Below are 18,871 nucleotides of genomic sequence, written 5' to 3'. Positions count from 1 at the left end.
ATTTTTCATCACCTTTGAATGCTTTATCACTTTTGTTTAGGTTGGCAGTGATGAGTAAGCTGGAATTAAAGGAAAACAAGATGCTGGAGGTTCAGTTTGTGGGAGATGATGATGTTCTTAATCACATTCTTGATAGAGAAGGAGGTACTGAATGACTATGCAATTGAAGAGATGCTTATATAATGGTTATGTATTGTTTCTCTTTTAAAAAAGGTTGAATCTTCTGTTTTGAAAATATAGCACAGACTATTTGCTCTATTTGGGTGCAAATAAAAACTACCTTAATGTTTAGTTTATTTCATTCAAAATTTATTGAAATTAAAATGATAAGCTCCTTCTAATATGAAATGCTCAGTAGTGTGATAAGTGATAACCACCCATTCTAATTAAAATGGGAGTTATTTTGACCCCCAAGAATATATACTTTCAAAATTTGGGGTTTCTTAACTTATATAAACTGTGGAAGATAGATCTATACTTGAATCAAAGACAAAACAGTGAATCTTTTTCCAGCTTTTAAGTAATGACAGTATAATAGTACAGTTTGTTTATTTATTTAAATGTAATGTTTAGGAAGAATTTATACCTGTCATGTTGTAATTCTTTGGATGTTCTTATAGGAGCAAAAATTAAAAAGGAGCGAGCCCAGCTTTTGGTGAACACAAAAAAAATAATCAAGAAGCCAGAATATGATGTGGAGGAAGATGACCAGGAAGTCTTAAAAGATCAGAACTACGTGGAAGTTTTAGGACGAGATGTTCAAGGTATTTGCCGGGTGTGGGGTGGTGGACCTGGGACTATACATTCATATCTCTGAGAGTAACCAAAATGGCTTTGCAAGATACAGAAAAGTAGTCTGGTAGGTTAGGCAACATTGCACTACAATTTTTTCCCCCAGTATTTTATTTTATTTTTTTTACTTTATTTTTTGTCTTTTTGCCTTTTCTAGGGCCGCTCCCACGGCATATGGAGGTTCCCAGGCTAGGGGTCGAATCGGAGCTGTAGCCACTGGCCTACGCCAGAGCCACAGCAACACGGGATCCGAGCCGCGTCTGCAACCTACACCACAGCTCACAGCAACGCTGAATCCTTAACCCACTGAGCAAGGGCAGGGATCGAACCTGCAGCCTCAAAGTTCCTAGTCAGATTCATTAACCACTGCGCCACAACGGGAACTCCTCCCCCAGTATTGTAAAATACATAGAACATAAAATGCACCATCTCTGTTGTTGCTAAGTGTACAGTGCAGTTGCATTAAATGCATTCATAATGTTGTGCTGCCCATCATCTACCTTTAAAACTCTTCTCATCTACTGTACTATATTATTCCCTTTCTTCTCAGAAAAACATTGCTTCAGGTTTTTTTCTTTACAGTTGGAAGCACTGAGTTTCTACTATAGGTTTTTATTTTTATTTATCTATTTTTAAAATGATTTTTATTTTTTCCATTATAGTTGGTTACCAGTGTTCTGTCAATTTCTACCATACAGCAAAGTGACTCAGTCACACATACATATACATTCTTTTTCTCACATTATCCTCTATCCTGTTCCATCATAAGCAACTAGATAGAGTTCCATGTGCTATACAGCAGTATCTCATTGCTTATCCACTTGCTATAGGTTTTAAAATCTGTGGTTCTATTTTTCTTTTCTTTTTTAATAAACAACCAGTCTGGAAGTTCCCGTCGTGGCTCAATGGTTAACCAATCTGACTAGGAACCATGAAGTTGCGGGTTTGATCCCTGGCCTTGCTCAGTGGGTTAAGGATCTGGCGTTGCCATGAGCTGTGGTGTGGGTCGCAGACACGGATCAGATCCTGCGTTGCTGTGGCTGTGGCGTAGGCTGGCGGCTACAGCTCTGATTCCACCCCTAGTCTGGGAACCTCCATATGCTGCAGGAACAGCCTCAGAAAAGGCAAAAAGACAAAAAAGTAAATATATAAATAAAAATAAAATAAACAACCAGTCTGAGGCATAAATATTTTTAGATAGACCAAGCACTCTAAAAGCTATTTTTTGTACTTAAAAAAAAAAATTTTTTATTAAAGTATAGTTGATTTACAGTGTCATGTCGATTTCTGATGTACAGCAAAGTGACCCAGTCATACATGTATATACATTCTTTTTCTCATATTAACTAATTTGAAATAATTTCATAAAGCCAGTCACTTTATTGTTACCTTGCTGTGGCTGTGCTGTAGGCCGGCAGCTATAGCTCCAATTCGACCCCTAGCCTGGGAACTTCCATATGCCGTGGGTGTGGCCCTAAAAAGCAGAGAAGAAGAAAAAAAATCAGTACTGTTGGGCGCTAGGGGCAAAGCTGGTCTACCTGAAAAACTGAGGAGCCTCGCTTTCACGGGTCTCCTGGTCTCCCTCATGTCACATCTGTTCTGTTCTCTCCATGCCGCCTGTCTCCCTCGTGCACATGTTTTTTACTCTCATATTTGACTTAGGAATGGCCATTGTGACTACTCCTGACCTTTTTATCATGTCTTGAGTGCTTCTGGTTTTGTTCCCAGTGTTAAGTGACATATAAAAAATGACCACTGTCTCTCAGTAGGCTTAGAGGTCAGGTAGGTGTTCTTAAAAGTGTTTCTAACTAGCCAGTTGATATTTTTAGGGTATATTCTGAATAGAACTTTGGAGTCTTGACTCTTTGTTAGACCTAGAAAAAGATTGAAAACAAGTGTTTTCTTTTTCTTTCTTTCTTTCTTTTTTTTTTTTTTTTTTTTTTTGTCTTTTTGCCATTTCTTGGGCCGCTCCCGCGGCATATGGAGGTTCCCAGGCTAGGGGTCGAATCGGAGCTGTAGCCCCCGGCCTGTGCCAGAGCCACAGCAACGCCAGATCAGAGCCGTGTCTTCAACCTACACCACAGCTCATGGCAACGCCAGATCCTTAACCCATTGAGCGAGGCCAGGGATCGAACCCGCAACCTCATGGTTCCTAGTCGGATTTGTTAACCACTGCACCACGACGGGAACTCCTACAAATAGAAAATAAATAAGCATTCTTTTTAAAACACAGAGGGACATTTGACAAAGAATCTTCAGGAATATTGAAAAGAAAAATAACTTTTCAACAAGGACCTCTATGTGTTTTATTAGTCAATCCATTTACTTACCATTTGAAGTGTAAGCTATTTCTTATAAGCAACACCTATCTTGACATAGCAGACACAACTCTCATAGTCTATTAATCCATCCACTCTGGTGAAGAATCATTGCGTGGAGGTGCTCGATGATCTCCGGTATTAAGTAGAAGATTTTCCCAAAGGTCTCCACAATCAGATAGGTGTCCTCAAGAGCAATTTCTCTTATTGATGCTTCTCTTGAACAACTGGTTTGTTTTTTAATTTTATGAACAGTGTAATTCTTTTTTTTTTTTTTTTAATAATTTTGGAAATCAGTGGATTTTATTTATTTATTTATTTATTTATTGTCTTTTTGCCTTTTCTAGGGCCGCTCCCGCATGGCATATGGAGGTTCCCAGGCTAGGGGTCCAATCGGAGCTGTAGCTGCCAGCCTACACCACAGCCACAGCAACACAGGAGCTGAGCCTTGTCTTCAACCTACACCACAGCTCACAGCAACGCCGGATCCTTAACCCATTGAGTGATGCCAGGGATCAAACCCGTGTCCTCATGGATGCCAGTCGGGTTCACTAACCGAGGAGCCAGTATTGGAATTCCTATTCTTCTTTTTTTATTTAATTTAATTAATTAATTAATTAATTTTGTCTTTTTAGGGCCGCACCCGTGGCATATGGAGGTTCCCAGCCTAGGGGTCGAATTGGAGCTACAGCTGCCTGCTGACACCACAGCCACAGCAACACCAGATTTAAACTGCATCTGCAACCTCTACCACAGCTCACAACAATGCCGGATCCTTAACCCGCTGAGCATGGCCAGGGATCGAACCCTCAACCTCATGGTTTCTAGTCAGATTCTTTTCCGCTGCGCCACGACAGGAACTCCCTCTTCTTTTTTCAATGGCAGCACTACAACATATGAAAGTTCCCAGGCCCAGTGATGGAACCCATGCCACAGTTGCAACCTGTGCCACAGCTGCAGCAACACTGTATCCTTAACCCATTGTGCCACACATCTTCCTAGAGTCACTGATTGTAGCAAATGTACATTTATGTTTATTTATGTTTATTTATTTAGTTAGTTTCTTTTTTTTTTTTTTTGCTTTTTAGGGCCCCACCTGCAGCATATGGAAGTTCCTGGTCTAGGGGTTGAATAAATAGGAGCTGCAACAGTTGGCCTACACCACAGCCACATCAAGGCCAGATCTGAGCCACCTCTGCAACCTACATCACAGCTTATGGCAATGCCGGATCCTTAACCCACTGATTGAGGCCAGGGGTACAACTTGCATGCTCATGGATACTAGTCGAGTTCATAATCCTCTGAGCCACAACAGGAACTCCTATTTTGTTTTTTGTTTTTTGTTTTTTTTTCACAAATGTACTGCTCTAGTGTGGGATGTTGACAACAGGGGAAGCTGCACACATGTGTATGGGCAACCTGAATGCCTTCCACTTAAGTTGGCTCTGAGCCTAAAACTGCTTTAAAATATAGAGTCTATTTTTTAATTTTTTTAATTTTAATTTTAATTTTTGTGTTTTGTCCTTTTAAGGCCGCACCTGCGGCAAATGGAGGTTCCCAGGCTAGGGGTCTGATTGGAGCTATTGCCTCAGGCCTACGCCAGAGCCACAGCAACACCAGATCCGAGCCGAGTCTGTGACCTGCACCACAGCTCATGGCAACGCCGGATCCTTAAACCACTGAGTGAGGCCAAGAATCGAACCCACAACCTCATGGTTCCTAGTCGGATTAATTTCTGCTGCGCCACAACGGGAATTCCATAAAGTCTATTTTTTTAAAAGCTCAGTACTTCTCTTTATAAAATGACACTATAAAGAAATGAAAATTCAACACAGGATAGAGAACCTGTTTCTTCTTCTAGAAATAAGAAACACATAAGAAGGTGTTCAGTCTCAATGGCACAGTGGTTAATGATCCTGCTGGTCTCTTTAAAGGCCCTGGTTCAATTCCTGGACCCATGGTACGGGTTAAGGATCCAGCGTTGCTGCAGCTGTGGCATAGGTTGCAACTCTGGCTCTGATTTAATCCCTGGCCTGGGAATTTCCATGTGCTGCCAGGGTGGTTGTAAAAAGAAAAAGAAAAAAAAAAAAAAAGTGTTCAGTCTTATTTGTACTAGGAAAATGCACATTAAAATGCCTCTCCCTTGGGATTCATTTTGTACTCACTGGATTGGCAAAGATTAAGGGGTTTAGATAATACCAAGTGTTTGTAAATACACATCATTTGGAACTCTTAAGCGTTAAGGAGAACAGACACTAACTTTGGAAAAGTTTAGCTCTGTTTTTTTTTGGCTTTTTAGGGCTGCACCCATGGCATATGGAAGTTTTCGTTCTAGGGATCGAATCAGAGCTACAGCTGCTGGCCAACACCACAGTCACAGCAGCATGGGATCCAAGCCACATCTGCGACCTACACCACAGCTCACGGCAAAACACTGGATCCTTAACCCACTGAGCAAGGCTAGGGGTCAAACCCACATCCTCATGGATATTAGTTGGATTCGTTTCCACTGCACCACAACAGGAACTCCAGGCACTGTTTTCTAATAACAATAATAAACCTATTATATGTTAACATAAATTACATATATTTTGATAAAAAAATAACTTTCAAAAAAATTGTTGAAGAGGACATTGTTTGACTTTTCTTTTTCTTTTTTTTTGTCTTTTCTAGGGCCATACTCGTGGCATACGGAGGTTCCCAGACTAGGTGTCTAATCGGAGCTGTAGCTGCCAGCCTACACCACAGCCACAGCAACATGGGATCTGAGCCATGTGTGTAAACTACACCGCAGCTCATGGCAATGCTGGATCCTTAACCCACTGAGGGAGGCCAGGGATCAAACCTGCAACCTCATGGTTCCTAGTCAGATTTGTTAAGCACTGAGCCATGACGGGAGCTCTTGTTTGACATTTTTGCAAATCTCTTTAATACCTGGCCCAATAGAATTCAGCTGGGTTTTCATATCTGCTCACACGTCCCATTAGCTGAGAGTGTGGTGACATCACTGAGAATGTGGAATCTCTGGAACGCCTCCCCATACTCTTGATTAAGGGTCAAAAAGTCAGATCTTGTCTTAGTGTTACTATGAAAAAGTTTTGATCTCAGAGACCTCAAGAGACTCTACCCTTACCCCCATACTACATTTTGGGTTTTGGGATTTTTGTTTGTGTTTTCTGTTTTGGTGGACCAAGGCATATGGAATTCCCAGGCCCAGGGATCAGATCTGAGCTGCAGGTGTGACCTACACACCAGATCCTTAACCTACTGTGCTGGGCTGGGGATTGAACCTGCATCCCAGCACTCCAGACACACCACAGCAGGAACTCCCCAGGCTACAATTTGAGAGTCGCTGTGCTAGACAGCAGACTACTAGCCATGAGTGTCTGGTATGTTGTAGGAAGCAGTTGTTATGTAAAGGAAATGAAGAATGAAATTAAGTCAGGGTCTTAGTTGAGAGTAAGAGAGTTCTTCTACTGTGTTACAACTATTTCAATTTCAACCTCAATTAACAATTGTACTTCAGATGTTTACTTCAAGAAGAAAACATAATAAAGTTCTTTTTTGTCCTTCCTCCTCAGGGGCAACTACTATCATGAATTGAATGCATATCCCTCTATTCTGGAAGGTTTTGTTTTGTTTTGTTTCTTCGGCTGCACCTGCAGCATATTGAAGTTCCCCAGCCAGGGATCGAATCCAAACCAGAGTTGCTCTCTACACCACAGTTGTGGCAATGCCGGATCCTTAACCCACTGCACTGGGCCAGGGATTGAACCTGTGCCTCAGCAGCAACCTAAGCAGCCACAGAGATAATGCCTGTTCTTAACCCACTGTGCCATAGTGGGAACTCCTGGAGGGTTTTTTTAAGTGGGCTTTAGTGTTGGCTTTTTACATATATTTTTGTGTATCTGTGAATAACATATGTTTTCTGTGTCTTAAAATTTATGTAGGAGTTCCTGTTATGGAGCAGCGGAAACGAACCTGGCTAGCATCCATGAGGATGCGGGTTCGATTCCTGGCCTCACTCAGTGGGTAGGGGATTGGTGTTGTCTGTGAGCTGTGATATAGGTCGCAGATGTGGCTCAGATCCCAAGTTGCTGTGGCTGCGGTGTAGGCTGGCAACTGTAGCTCTGATTCCACCCCTAGCCTGGGAACTTCCATATGGCATGGATGTGGCCCTAAAAAGCAAAAATAAATACATGCATAAAAATAAAATAAAAAGTAAACAAAATTTACATAAATAGTATCATAGTCTGTTGTGTATTTGAAATATTTATAAGTATTTTTAAAACTTTATGTAAAACAGTGAGGAGTACAAATCCTAAATTTTTAGTTAAAAATTTATCTTTTTTTCCTGTTATTCAACTTTACCCATTTTTTCCTAAATATATATTGCATTTTTTTCTTTCAGAATCTTTGAAAAATGGCTCTGCTACAGATGGTGGGAATAAAGTTTATTCTTTTCAGAATAGAAAACACCCTGAAAAGATGGCTAAATTAGGTAAGAGCTTGGCTGACTTCTTCCTTTCTCTCTCGTCTTTTTTTTTTTTTTTTTTTTTTTTTGGTTGCACCCATAGCGTATGGAAGTTCCTAGACCAGGGATTGAATCCAAGCCACAGCTATGGCAATGCTGGACTCTTAAACTGCAGTGCCACAGTGGGAACTCCATGCTTTTCTGATTTCTATAATCACTATTCACCTTTGCTAAGAAGGTATATTTAACCACATTTCCCACAGTTATCCCCCACTGCATTCACGAAAAGAATGAGGGATGTCATTTTGGTATTATATTATCCAGCATACTTAAAATCATTAGTTTTTTTCCCACGCTCAGATGTCTTCTGTTCTCAGCGAGGTTCTAAGTTTCTCATAGTAGAAACCCTATCTTCAGTTTCTTTCCCACAACATCTAACATGGCTTTTTAACAACTTCTTAAGTAAATGAGTGACTTAAATCACACAAAGATATCCTGAATTTATTGAATAAGAGTTTTATACTGTATATAGGAGAAAAGTGTTGTTTGTATTATAGGAAATTATTTATGCGAAATTGTTAGGAATGGGCTGTTCCAACATTCTTCTTACCCAAGTCACCAGTTATACTAATTACACATGAATTATTGATTTTTAGAGTACTAGGCTTAGCTAAATTATGTATGACATTAAAATTAAGCTGGCAATTTAATTCTATAAAAAATTCAAATTCACTATTATTTGGAGGCAGTGGCATGAGGGGGTCATCATTTTTGAAAGCTTTGAGGAATGGAAATAACATGTGAAAACTCTTCAAAAGTTAGGAAGGTCCATGAGTGTATGAAAGTTTGGGAATACCAAAAAGTTAAGAGCAAGGGAATAGTAATCAACTACCTGTTAAAATGTAATCATTGTATAAGACTTATCATTTGTAATTATAAAATACCCATATATATGTCTTAAGTGGTCTATTTTTATGCAATCATTGTAGCCAATGATCATTTATATATTCAAGGTCAAATAACTGTCGCACTTGAGTGTTGATACTGATGAGGGATATATAAGACCTCTGTTTCTGAACATACTATGATTTAATCATCTGGAAAATTCAGGTTTCCAGGGGTCTAATTGGAGCTGTAGCCGCCGGCCTAGGCCAGAGCCACAGCAACGTGGGATCCAAGCCGCGTTTGCAACCTACACCATAGCTCATGGCAACGCCAGATCCTTAACCCACTGAGCAAGGTCAGGGATCGAACCCACAACCTCATGGTTCCTAGTCGGATTCGTTAACCACTGAGCCACGACAGGAACTCCTAAAGTAAATACTTCAAAAAAATTTTTGATCTGTAAAATGACAGAATTTTGAATGAGATCTCTGAGATACCATAAGAAAATGCTAGTATAATTATAGAGGGAGTTCCCATTGTGGCTCAGCAGTTTTAAGAATGTGACTAGTGGAGTTCCCGTTGTGGCTCAGCGGAAATGAATCTGACTAGTATTCATGAGGACTCAGGTTCGATCCCTGGCCTTGCTCAGTAGGTTAAGGCTTTGGCTTTGCTGTGATCTGTGGTGTAAGTCACAGACATGGCTCGGATCTGGTCTTGGTGTGGCTGTGGTGTAGACCATCAGCTAGAGCTCCAATTCAACTCCCAGCCTGGGATCCTCCATATGCCATGAGCACAGCCCTAAAAAGCAAAAAAAAAAAAAAAAAAGATTGTATTTTTTTATTTAAAGTGACTCTTGCTGTTTAAAAGCCAACTATTTCATGTAATACACAGTTGAAGAAATGCTGTCTGGTCAATGCTATATCATATTTTATACGTTATTAGTATGTGCTATAGGATTTTAGACAATAAAGTGTCTAAATATTTAAAAATATAATAAAATATACCACATTTCATGGGAGATTTAAGGACTTAAAAGTGTAATTTTAAATATTCACAGTTTCACTTGATTTTAGATCCCACTTTCTGGGCATTCTTTCTTATCCACTAGCAAAGCTGTGCCTCAAGCATATATGGTAAGGAAATAGAAGGAGTCTAAGGCTATTAATGAAGAGGAGAATTAAGTCTGATAATTAGAGAAAGCAGTAAGGTTACAGTTGGCTCTTTATTTGTGGGGGGGGGGGTTGTTTTTGTTTTTGTTCTTTTGCTTTTTAGGGCTGCACTCGCAGCATATGGAAGTTCCTAGGTCAGGGGTCAAATCAGAGCTGCAGCCACAGCAACACCAAATCTGAGCCTCATCTGCGACCTACACCACAGCTCACAGGCAACCCCAGATCCTTAACCCACTGAGTGAGGCCAGGGATCGCACCCACATCCTCATGGATCCTTGTCAGGTTCATTTACCCGCTGAGCCACGAAGGGAACTCCTATTTGTGTTTTTTTGAGAAACCTGTGAATAACTGAAGGAAGACTTGATACTTGGAACACAGTGAGTTAGGGTGAAAGCAGTAGTACTCTTAACATAGGTAGGTTTACTTATCTTTCTGATAGTAATAGCAGACAGGTTTTTTTTTTTTTAATTTATGAAAGTGAAACAAGATTATTTCCCCTCTTAATCTGCTATTGTCCATTAAAAGATCTTGTTTGTTTTGTTTTGTTTTTTGCTTTTTAGGGCCACACCCTCGGCATATGGAAGTTCCCAGGCTAGGGGTTGAATCAGAGCTGTAGCCACCAGCCTACACCATAGCCACAAGCAATGGCCAGATCCGAGCCTGTCTGCATGAGCAGCACAGCTCATGGCAACATCAGATCCTTAACCCACTGAGTGAGACCAGGGATCGAACCTGCATCCTCCTGATTACTAGTTGGGTTTGTTACTGCTGAGCCATAACGGGAACTCTGAAAGGTTTTTGTTTTTATTTAAGTATTCTTTTTGTCTGTTTACAGCTTCAGAACTAGCAAAAACACCAAGAAAAAGTGTTTCAGTCAATTTGAAGAGTGATCCCGAAGTTATGACAGACATTCCTCAATGTAGCAAGGGTGAGATTTTACTGCAGTTCTTTAAAGAGTTTTCACAGTTGCTTCAAGTTAGAGTGTGTTACTTTTTTTTCTTGTCTAAGTGTATTTTTATATATTTTCCTCTTTTCTGTCCTGAAAATCGTCTAGCAAATTGACTTAACACTTCAACCTGTATGCTTTAGTACACCTGTATTTAGCCATCAGTAAAAAAGGGCAAAGATTCATGCTGGTCTAAGTTATACAAATCGGCAGAGCCAACTAGAAGCAATCTTAAAATCCTGTTGTCATTTGCTTGAGTGAGCCAAATGTTTGTGGAAGATTTGCTTGGCAAATACTATTTGAAATAAGGCTTTAGGGATTTGGACATCTTAGAGTTTGTGGCGATTGTGGAGAAGTGGTTTTTGACCCATTCCAGCCAGAATAAGGAGTGTACTTTTTAAATAATGAACAGTGAAAAGAATCATGTTTTTTCTTGTTACATAAGTGCTACAGAAATGGAGGATGTAGCTGTTACTAATAGGAGAAATCATAAAATTAATAGCCCCTAGTGGAGATGCAGTTAATTGAGAATTCAATAATATGTAGTAGCTTCTGGGTAGGATCTACAACTTCGCTTTTAATGAAATTAGGCTGTGATGAAAAGTGAAGAATTTGTAATAAGTAATGGCTTTCTGTTTCGTTCTTTAGGGCATTCTGCTTCAGACACAGTTCAGTTGAAGGTAAGCAGTTGACTAAAAACAAGGGGAAAACCTTAGTGTTACAAAGTAGGACACAGTGAAAAATAACTGTTTCACCTCTTAATTTAGATATTATTTACAGGTATTTGCCAGTTAAATACCTAATTTACAGATGGAGAAACTGAGGGTCACAGAGCTGAAGTGACTGGTCTAAGTTCACCACACTAGGAAGGAGAAAAGCTGGAAAATGAAGCCAGGTCTTTTTTTTTTTTTTTCTGCCATTTTCTTGGGCCGCTTTTGCGGCATATGGAGGTTCCCAGGCTAGGGGTCGAATCAGAGCTGTAGCCACCAGCCTATGCCAGAGCCACAGCAACATGGGATTTGAGCCACGTCTGCGACCTACACCATAGCTTATGGCAATGCCGGATCCTTAACCCACTGAGCAAGGGCAGGGACCGAACCCGCAACCTCCTGGTTCCTAGTCGGATTCGTTAACCACTGAGCCACGATGGGAACTCCAAGCCAGGAGTTTTGGACCCAACTCATGTCTTTTCTGTGTCAGAACTACCTCTGAGTATTTTCTCTTTTTGTCTTTTTTTTAAATCTTTTCTGGAGCCTCACCTGTGGCATGTGGGGGTTCCCAGGCTAGGGGTCAAATCGGAGCTGTAGCTGCTGGCCTACACCAGGGCCACAGCAATGCCAGAACTGAGCCTCATCTGCGACCTACACCACAGCTCATGGCAACGCTGGATCCTCAACCCACTGAGCAAGGCCAGGGATCAAACCCACAACCTCATGGTTCCTAGTAGGATTCATTAACCACTGAGCCACGACAGGAACTCCAGAAAATCTGCTAATCAGTGTTATTAACCTACCACAGTAGGAGAGACCATCCCTCGGAGTCTGTGCATGATCTTGGAAGCGGGGCTTCAGGGGAGAATATATCAGGCTCAGGGATCTGCACTTCAAGGAGTTTAAGGCCCATCTGTCAAGATGGGAAACTGACCTGCATTAGACAAAATTCATGACATGGTACTTTAGGATTAGTGGACGTAGTGAGGAGAAGGTCTTGAGCTGAGTTTTGATAGGAAACCTATGTTTGATAAGCAAGCTGTTTGCTCTAGTAAGTAATCTATTGTCTGGATGGGAGAATAGATCGCCCAAATGAGCAAACTGTCAAGATAAATTAGTTTGCAGAAAGTTCTGTAGCAAACAGTAAAGTTATTTATTAGTTTTTAGCCTTATCTTTTTGAGCAGGAATTTTATGAAACAGTTATTTTACACAAATGTTTTCATACCTGATCATTTTCAGCTTTGTCAATATAGGTTGTCTCAAAGAGTTCACTCTTGAAATCAGTTGAGTATGAAATGACCTACAACTTAAAAAATGAAAGACTAAAATAGAAAATAGCTGTTTCATATGTATTATTTAATTATGATTTGGTTCTGTTATATATGCACATGTATACTGGATCAAGGTGGCAAAATGTAAAAAAAAAATTGAGGATGCAGGGAGTTCCCATCGTGGCACAGAGGAAACAAATCTGACTAGGAACCATGAGGTTGTGGGTTCAATCCCTGGCCTTGCTCAGTGGATTAAGGATCTGGTGTTGCCGTGAGCTGCGGTGTAGGTTGCAGATGAGGCTCAGATCTGGCGTTGCTGTGGCTGTGGTGTAGGCCAGCGGCTACCGCTCCAATTAGATCCCTAGCCAGGGAACCTCCATATGTTGTGGGTGTTGCCCTAAAAAGCAAAAAGACAAAAAAATAAAATAAAAAATGAAAAATTGAGGATCCAGATCAAAAGAGTTTGAAACATATTATGATATACCTTATAAGCCCATTGGGATCAGCTTAATTATTATAATACTCTTCTTAATATCTCAAGTCAAAATTTATTTAGTTATAATATTTGTAACCAATTGTTGGTGAACAATTTATCACAACAGACAAATTTCTTTGGGCTGCACCTGCGGCATGTGGAAGTTCCAGAGCCAGGGATAGAACCCAAACCACAGCTGCAACCCAAGCTACAGCAGTGACAACACCAGATCCTTAACCCACTGCCCCACCAAGGGACCTCTCAGACTTAAATTTTTTGTCGCCAAAAACCACAGGGTGATTTGTCTTCTTATCAGTACTGTAAAAAGGTATCATGTCTACAACAGTGGGCATTTTCATGTGCTATAAATTGAATGGTGTTATTCTATGAGGAAAAGAAAAACATACATTATACTTCTGCAACATGTTTAAAGAATTAAAAATAGAGAAGTGAAAAGTAGGTATCTCTGTTTCTCTCCTCACAGAATATAACACTTTCACATCAGTAAATTTCTAGTATATTAAAAGGCCCATTGCCATGAGTATAGGGGTCCTGGTTCCTGCTTACTCATCATCACTGGAGTATTACCTTTTTAAAAAAAATCTGCTGGAGTTCCCGTCGTGGCACAGTGGTTAACGAATCCGACTGGGAACCATGAGGTTGTGGGTTCGGTCCCTGGCCTTGCTCAGTGGGTTAAGGATCCGGCGTTGCCGTGAGCTGTGGTGTAGGTTTCAGACAAGGCTTGGATCCCACGTTGCTGTGGCTCTGGCATAGGTTGGCGGCTACAGCTCTGATTCGACCCCTAGCCTGGGAACCTCCATATGCCGCGGGAGCGGCCCAAGAAATAGCAACAACAACAACAACAACAACAAAAGACAAAAAAAAAAAAAAAAAAAATCTGCTAATCTGATGGGTGAAGAATGGCTCAAAGGCTGATAAACTTATGCTTTTCCTTTACATAATAATAGCAGTACATACTTTACAGATGTCTGGAATACAATTTCTAGAATCACTCTACGAATTTTTTGGAATTTGTTGTATCATTTTTGTTGTTATACTCTTAATTTCTTTCTTCCAACAGATTCATTTGCTGTTTTCTAGTTCTAGGTCTAGTTCTAATGTCTATTGAGAACAAAATATTTTTCTTCTAGTCTAGCCTTTGTTTCACTCATATCTATCATTAATTTCCATGTCATCCTCATTATTTGACTATTTAAAATATATTGCTTTTTTATTTTTAAACAGAGCAGTGATAAAAGCGAGTTTCTGTCAACAGCACCTCGTGGGCTAAGGAAAAGATTAATAGGTGTGTATTTCTTTTTACCCTGAGTTTTTGTAAAAACGCAGCACCTAAGCAAGGGGCCGTAATGGTCAAATAATAGGTTCTAGTCTTTGAGTGCTTACTTTTTATCTTTGGCTTGCCTGGTCCCTTACAGGAGCCTCTCTTTTGCCTCAACTTTTTCATTTGCGCAATAGGGATGATAATGGTACCGGCCTCAGTTGTTTTGAGATGAACTGAAATAAAGGATGTCAGAAGTGCCCAGTGTAAGTGCTTGACCTTGACAGTGTGCTTAATAGGTGTTAAACTGTTACTCTCTTTTATTATTATAACTCTGTATTGTTATTTCATTTCACAAAAGGAAGGATATATTCACGTCCTCTAACTACAGATTCCTTAAGGGCAAAACTCTCTTCTACTTTAACATTTAGCACTATGTCTTTCACACTTTAGTCAGTGGATACTAAAGTTAGTTAAAAAGCGTCACCCATAAAATAAAGTACCTTTTGGTTTATTTGCTTTGAGACAGTTTTGAAGGTGGTTCTATTGATTTATTTAGAAATTTTATATTGAAATAATTTTAAATATTCACATTCATACTAAATATTATACAAAGCCAAGTAAATAGACATGGGTCCCACCTTTGGGGAAATTAAAAATGGTTTTGGCTTTTTAAATATTTAACTTTGGGGCAAATGACTTGTTGACCTTTATATTTCAGAAAAATGTCAACTCCTTCCTTGGGGTTGACCCCTTGACAATAATATTTGCTGACACTGTCAAATCCATGCCTTGTAACCCTTCTTTTTTCAAGGTATAGAGTTGATAATACTACATTTTTACTCAGCATAAAAATTATGATACTAAGTAATTAGATATCTGAAGCAATATAAGATGATATATGCAGTTAAATTATAATTTAAATATAATGTGTTTTATTATTTTTTTTTTTTTCTTTTTAGGGCCACACCCATGGCATATGTAGGTTCCCAGGCCAGGGGTCAAATTGGAGCTGTAGCTGCTGGCCTACACCACAGCCACAGCAATGCCAATCCTTAACCCACTGAGTGAAGTCAGGGATCAAACCCACATCCTCATGGATCCTGGTCAGGTTCATTAACTGCTGAGCCCCATCGGGATCTCCTAAAATATAATTCTTATGTCAACTCTGGGATGGATTGGGCCTATATATCAGTAGTACTTAAAATAGTAGCTATCATTTATTTATTGAGTGCTGTATCAGGATGGCATTTTCATTATGCAGCAATGGAAAATTCTGTAACAATCCTTAAGCTGTAGACATTGAAATATCTTACATCATAAAAAGTCTAGCGGGGAGTTCCTGTCATGGCTCAGCGGTTAACGAATCTGACTAGCATCCATGAGGACTCAGGTTCTATCCCTGGCCTTGCTCAGTGGGTTGGAGATCTGGCATTGCCGAGAGCTGTGGTTGTGGGTCGCAGATATGGCTCGGATCCTGTGATGCTGTGGCTGTGGTGTAGGCCAGCAGCTAGAGCTCCGATTCAACCCCTAGCCTGGGAACTTCCATATGCCATGTGTGTGGCCCTTAAAAAAATTAAATAAATAAATAAAAAGTCTAAGGAAACACAGTTCTGTGGTTGATGTAGTCACTCAAAAGTGTTATGAAGGACCCAGGTTTTTCCTATATTTTTGCTTTGCCACTGGCATTTTCATTTTTAGGTTTTATTATTTATTTTTAATTTTGCTTTTTAGGGCCACACCCTAGACATATGGAGATTCCCAGGCTAGGGGTCGAACTGGAGCTGCCACAGCAATGCAGGATCCGAGCTGCATCTGTGACCCACACCACAGCTCATGGCAGCGGCAGATCCTTAACCCACTGAGTGAGGCCACAGATTGAACCCACCTCCTCATGGTAACTCGTTGGGTTTGTTACCGCTAGGCCACAACGGGAGCTGCCTAGGTCTGATATTTTATATTGCAACGTGGCTTCCATAGCTTTAAGCTATGAGTATAAGTAAGAGGCTTTCCTGCCAAAAGTGAGGAAAATCTTTCTCAGAAGCTTCCAGCACATTTCCCTGCGAGTTTCATTTGTTAAAGGTTTACAAGCCACCTCTAGTTGCAAAGGAGGCTGAACGAGCAAGTATCTGGCAAAGGAAAAGACAATTAAATTACTGTGATTAATTATCTCCTAGGGTTGAGCAATTGCCGCATTTTACAGTGAGTTTCCTTAGCAAGGAAGAAAGAGAATGGTATTAGGCAGGATTGACAATTTCTGCCACAGTTCCTGTGTGTTAGGCCTTGTTAGTTGCTTTCCATGCATTTCAGTGTAATCTTCACAATGGTTTATTAAATTAGGCACTGTTGGCCTCATTTGATAAGTGAGGAAACTGATGCTCAGAAAATACATAACTAGCTCAGGTGAAATCGTCAGCAAGTAATAACACAACCAGAAGTCACAGTCTCTTACTTCAAAGCCCACACTCTGCCTGATGCCCTACAATGCCCCTCTTGTCAGACTGTCCCACTTTCCCCCTTGCTCTTTCCCTCCACAGTTCCACAGTCTCATTCTGACAGTGAAAGTGAATATTCTGCTTCCAACTCAGAGGAGGATGAAGGGCTGGCGCAGGAATGCGAAGAGGACACTAATGAAGTCATACTGAGCCAAAAGACTCAAGCTCAGAATAAAGTAGTTTCAGCTCCTGTTTGCAAAGAAACACCTTCTAAGAAAATGAAAAGAGATAAAACAGTAAGTAAAGAGAGAGACTTTAAAGAAAAATTAGTGGGGGGTGGGGGGATGTGCCTGGGCTGTGGGATAGAAATCCTGTGAAATCAGATTGTTATGATCATTGTATAACTGCAGATGTGATAAATTCATTTTAGTAATAAAAAATAAAAAAAAAGAAAGAAAGAAAAATTGGTGATATCTCAGAGATAAGCTACCGAAGTGATCCACATGGGAGAATCAACATAATGTTTTCTTCACTTTTCTACATGTTCTCAGCCCTTCACATTAATTCCCATATATAGGAGTTCCCATCATGGCTCAGCAGAAAGGAATCTGACTGGTATCCTTGAGGACGAGGGTTCGATCCCTGGCCTCTCTTAGTGGGTCAAGGATCCAGCGTTGTCGTGAGCTGTGGTGTAGGTCTCAGACTCAGCTCAGATTTGCCGTTGCTGTGGTTGTGGCTAGGCCAGTGGCTACAGCTCTAATTCAACCCCTACCCTGAGAACCTCTGTATGCCGTGGGTACAGCCCTAAAAAGACAAGAATGAGAAGTATTTGTTTAAAAAAAAAAATTGGAGTTCCCGTCGTGGCGCAGTGGTTAACGAATCCAACTAGGAACCATGAGGTTGCGGGTTCAGTCCCTGCCCTTGCTCAGTGGGTTAAACGATCTGGCGTTGCCGTGAGCTGAGGTGTAGGTTGCAGACGCGGCTCGGATCCCGCGTTGCTGTGACTCTGGCGTAGGCCAGTGGCTACAGCTCTGATTAGACCCCTAGCCTTGGAACCTCCATATGCTGTGGGAGCAGCCCAAAGAAATGCAAAAAGACAAAAAAAAAAAAAAAATTCCCATATATATTTGTGTCTTTTTCTTGATTTTGTATCCTGGCCTGTCTGTATTCCCTTTCATATGTCAATACCATAGTATATGCTAAAAGAGACAATTCAGTTGGATAAAAAATAAAAAATAAATGTTGATTGGATAATTGGAGGTAAGGCTTCTCAGCAAATGCCTTTTTATGTAGTTTCATTTTTGCTTTTGTTTTTTTTCTTTTTTGTCTTTGTAGGGCCACACCTGAGGCATATGGAAGTTCCTAGGCTAGGGGTCTAATCGGAGCTATAGCTGCTGGCCTACACCACAGCCACAGCAACGCCAGATCCGAACCGAGTCTGTGACCTACACCACAGCTCATGGCAACGCTGGATCCTTAACCCACTGAGCGAGGCCAGCGATCGAACCCACAACCTCATGGTTCCTAGTTGGATTCGTTTCTGCTGCGCCACTATGGGAACTCCTGTAGTTCCATTTTTGTAACGCTGTTGATATATTCAGGTCAGTGTAAGTAATAAATGATGTGGCTAGGGATCCAGCTTGAGTTGTTTGGAGAACACTGCAGACACATGGCCGGAGAACAGGCTAATTATCTATCCAGGCATTCTCTGTAAAGATTCCAAGCAGTCTAGGAAGCCTGTTGCTTGAATGGCTTTCCATTCCTTCCTTAGCCCCTTGTAGGTGAGTCCTGCCCAAATCAATAGAACACATGGTGAGCTGTTTTACTGGAAGAGTAGGCAAGTCTTTTTTTTATCTTGCTGTTGGTCTCTTTCTCATTTTCACAGTTCCTCAACTGTACTAATATTAAAAGATTTGCTAGGACTGTGTGAGGCAGAACAAAGGTTTTGATATGTAAAACCTTTTAAGTCTAAATAAGAATTATATATTGGAATTTAGGAATTATTTCTGGAAACAGACTGTTTCAATCTAGTCATTCCTTTAACTTCTATGATCCTAAGAGTTACTCTAAAGTTTTTTTGCTTTGTTTTGTTTTTGCTTTTTAGGACCGCACCCGT

At 40.5% G+C, this 18,871-nt stretch overlaps 1 protein-coding gene across 3 annotated transcripts in view; it reads left to right on the top strand.

The window, feature by feature from the left end:
• The window catches only part of ORC2 (origin recognition complex subunit 2), a 43,832-nt gene that overhangs the window by 5,939 nt on the left and 19,022 nt on the right, over window positions 1–18,871 (top strand). For all 3 annotated transcript variants that reach the window (XM_021074955.1, XM_021074957.1, XM_021074956.1), the window contains 7 exons: window positions 41–144; window positions 621–764; window positions 7,522–7,611; window positions 10,474–10,566; window positions 11,233–11,264; window positions 14,287–14,347; window positions 16,858–17,051. In XM_021074955.1, coding sequence (XP_020930614.1) covers window positions 51–144; window positions 621–764; window positions 7,522–7,611; window positions 10,474–10,566; window positions 11,233–11,264; window positions 14,287–14,347; window positions 16,858–17,051 — 708 coding nt within the window. In that variant the 5' untranslated portion in view covers window positions 41–50. The remainder of the gene's footprint in view (window positions 1–40; window positions 145–620; window positions 765–7,521; window positions 7,612–10,473; window positions 10,567–11,232; window positions 11,265–14,286; window positions 14,348–16,857; window positions 17,052–18,871) is intronic.

Source organism: Sus scrofa, chromosome 15, assembly GCF_000003025.6.
Source record: "Sus scrofa isolate TJ Tabasco breed Duroc chromosome 15, Sscrofa11.1, whole genome shotgun sequence".
Taxonomy (NCBI): Eukaryota; Metazoa; Chordata; class Mammalia; order Artiodactyla; family Suidae; genus Sus; species Sus scrofa.
The sequence above is the reverse complement of the archived record's forward strand: the minus strand, read 5'-3'. Positions and strand labels throughout refer to the sequence as shown.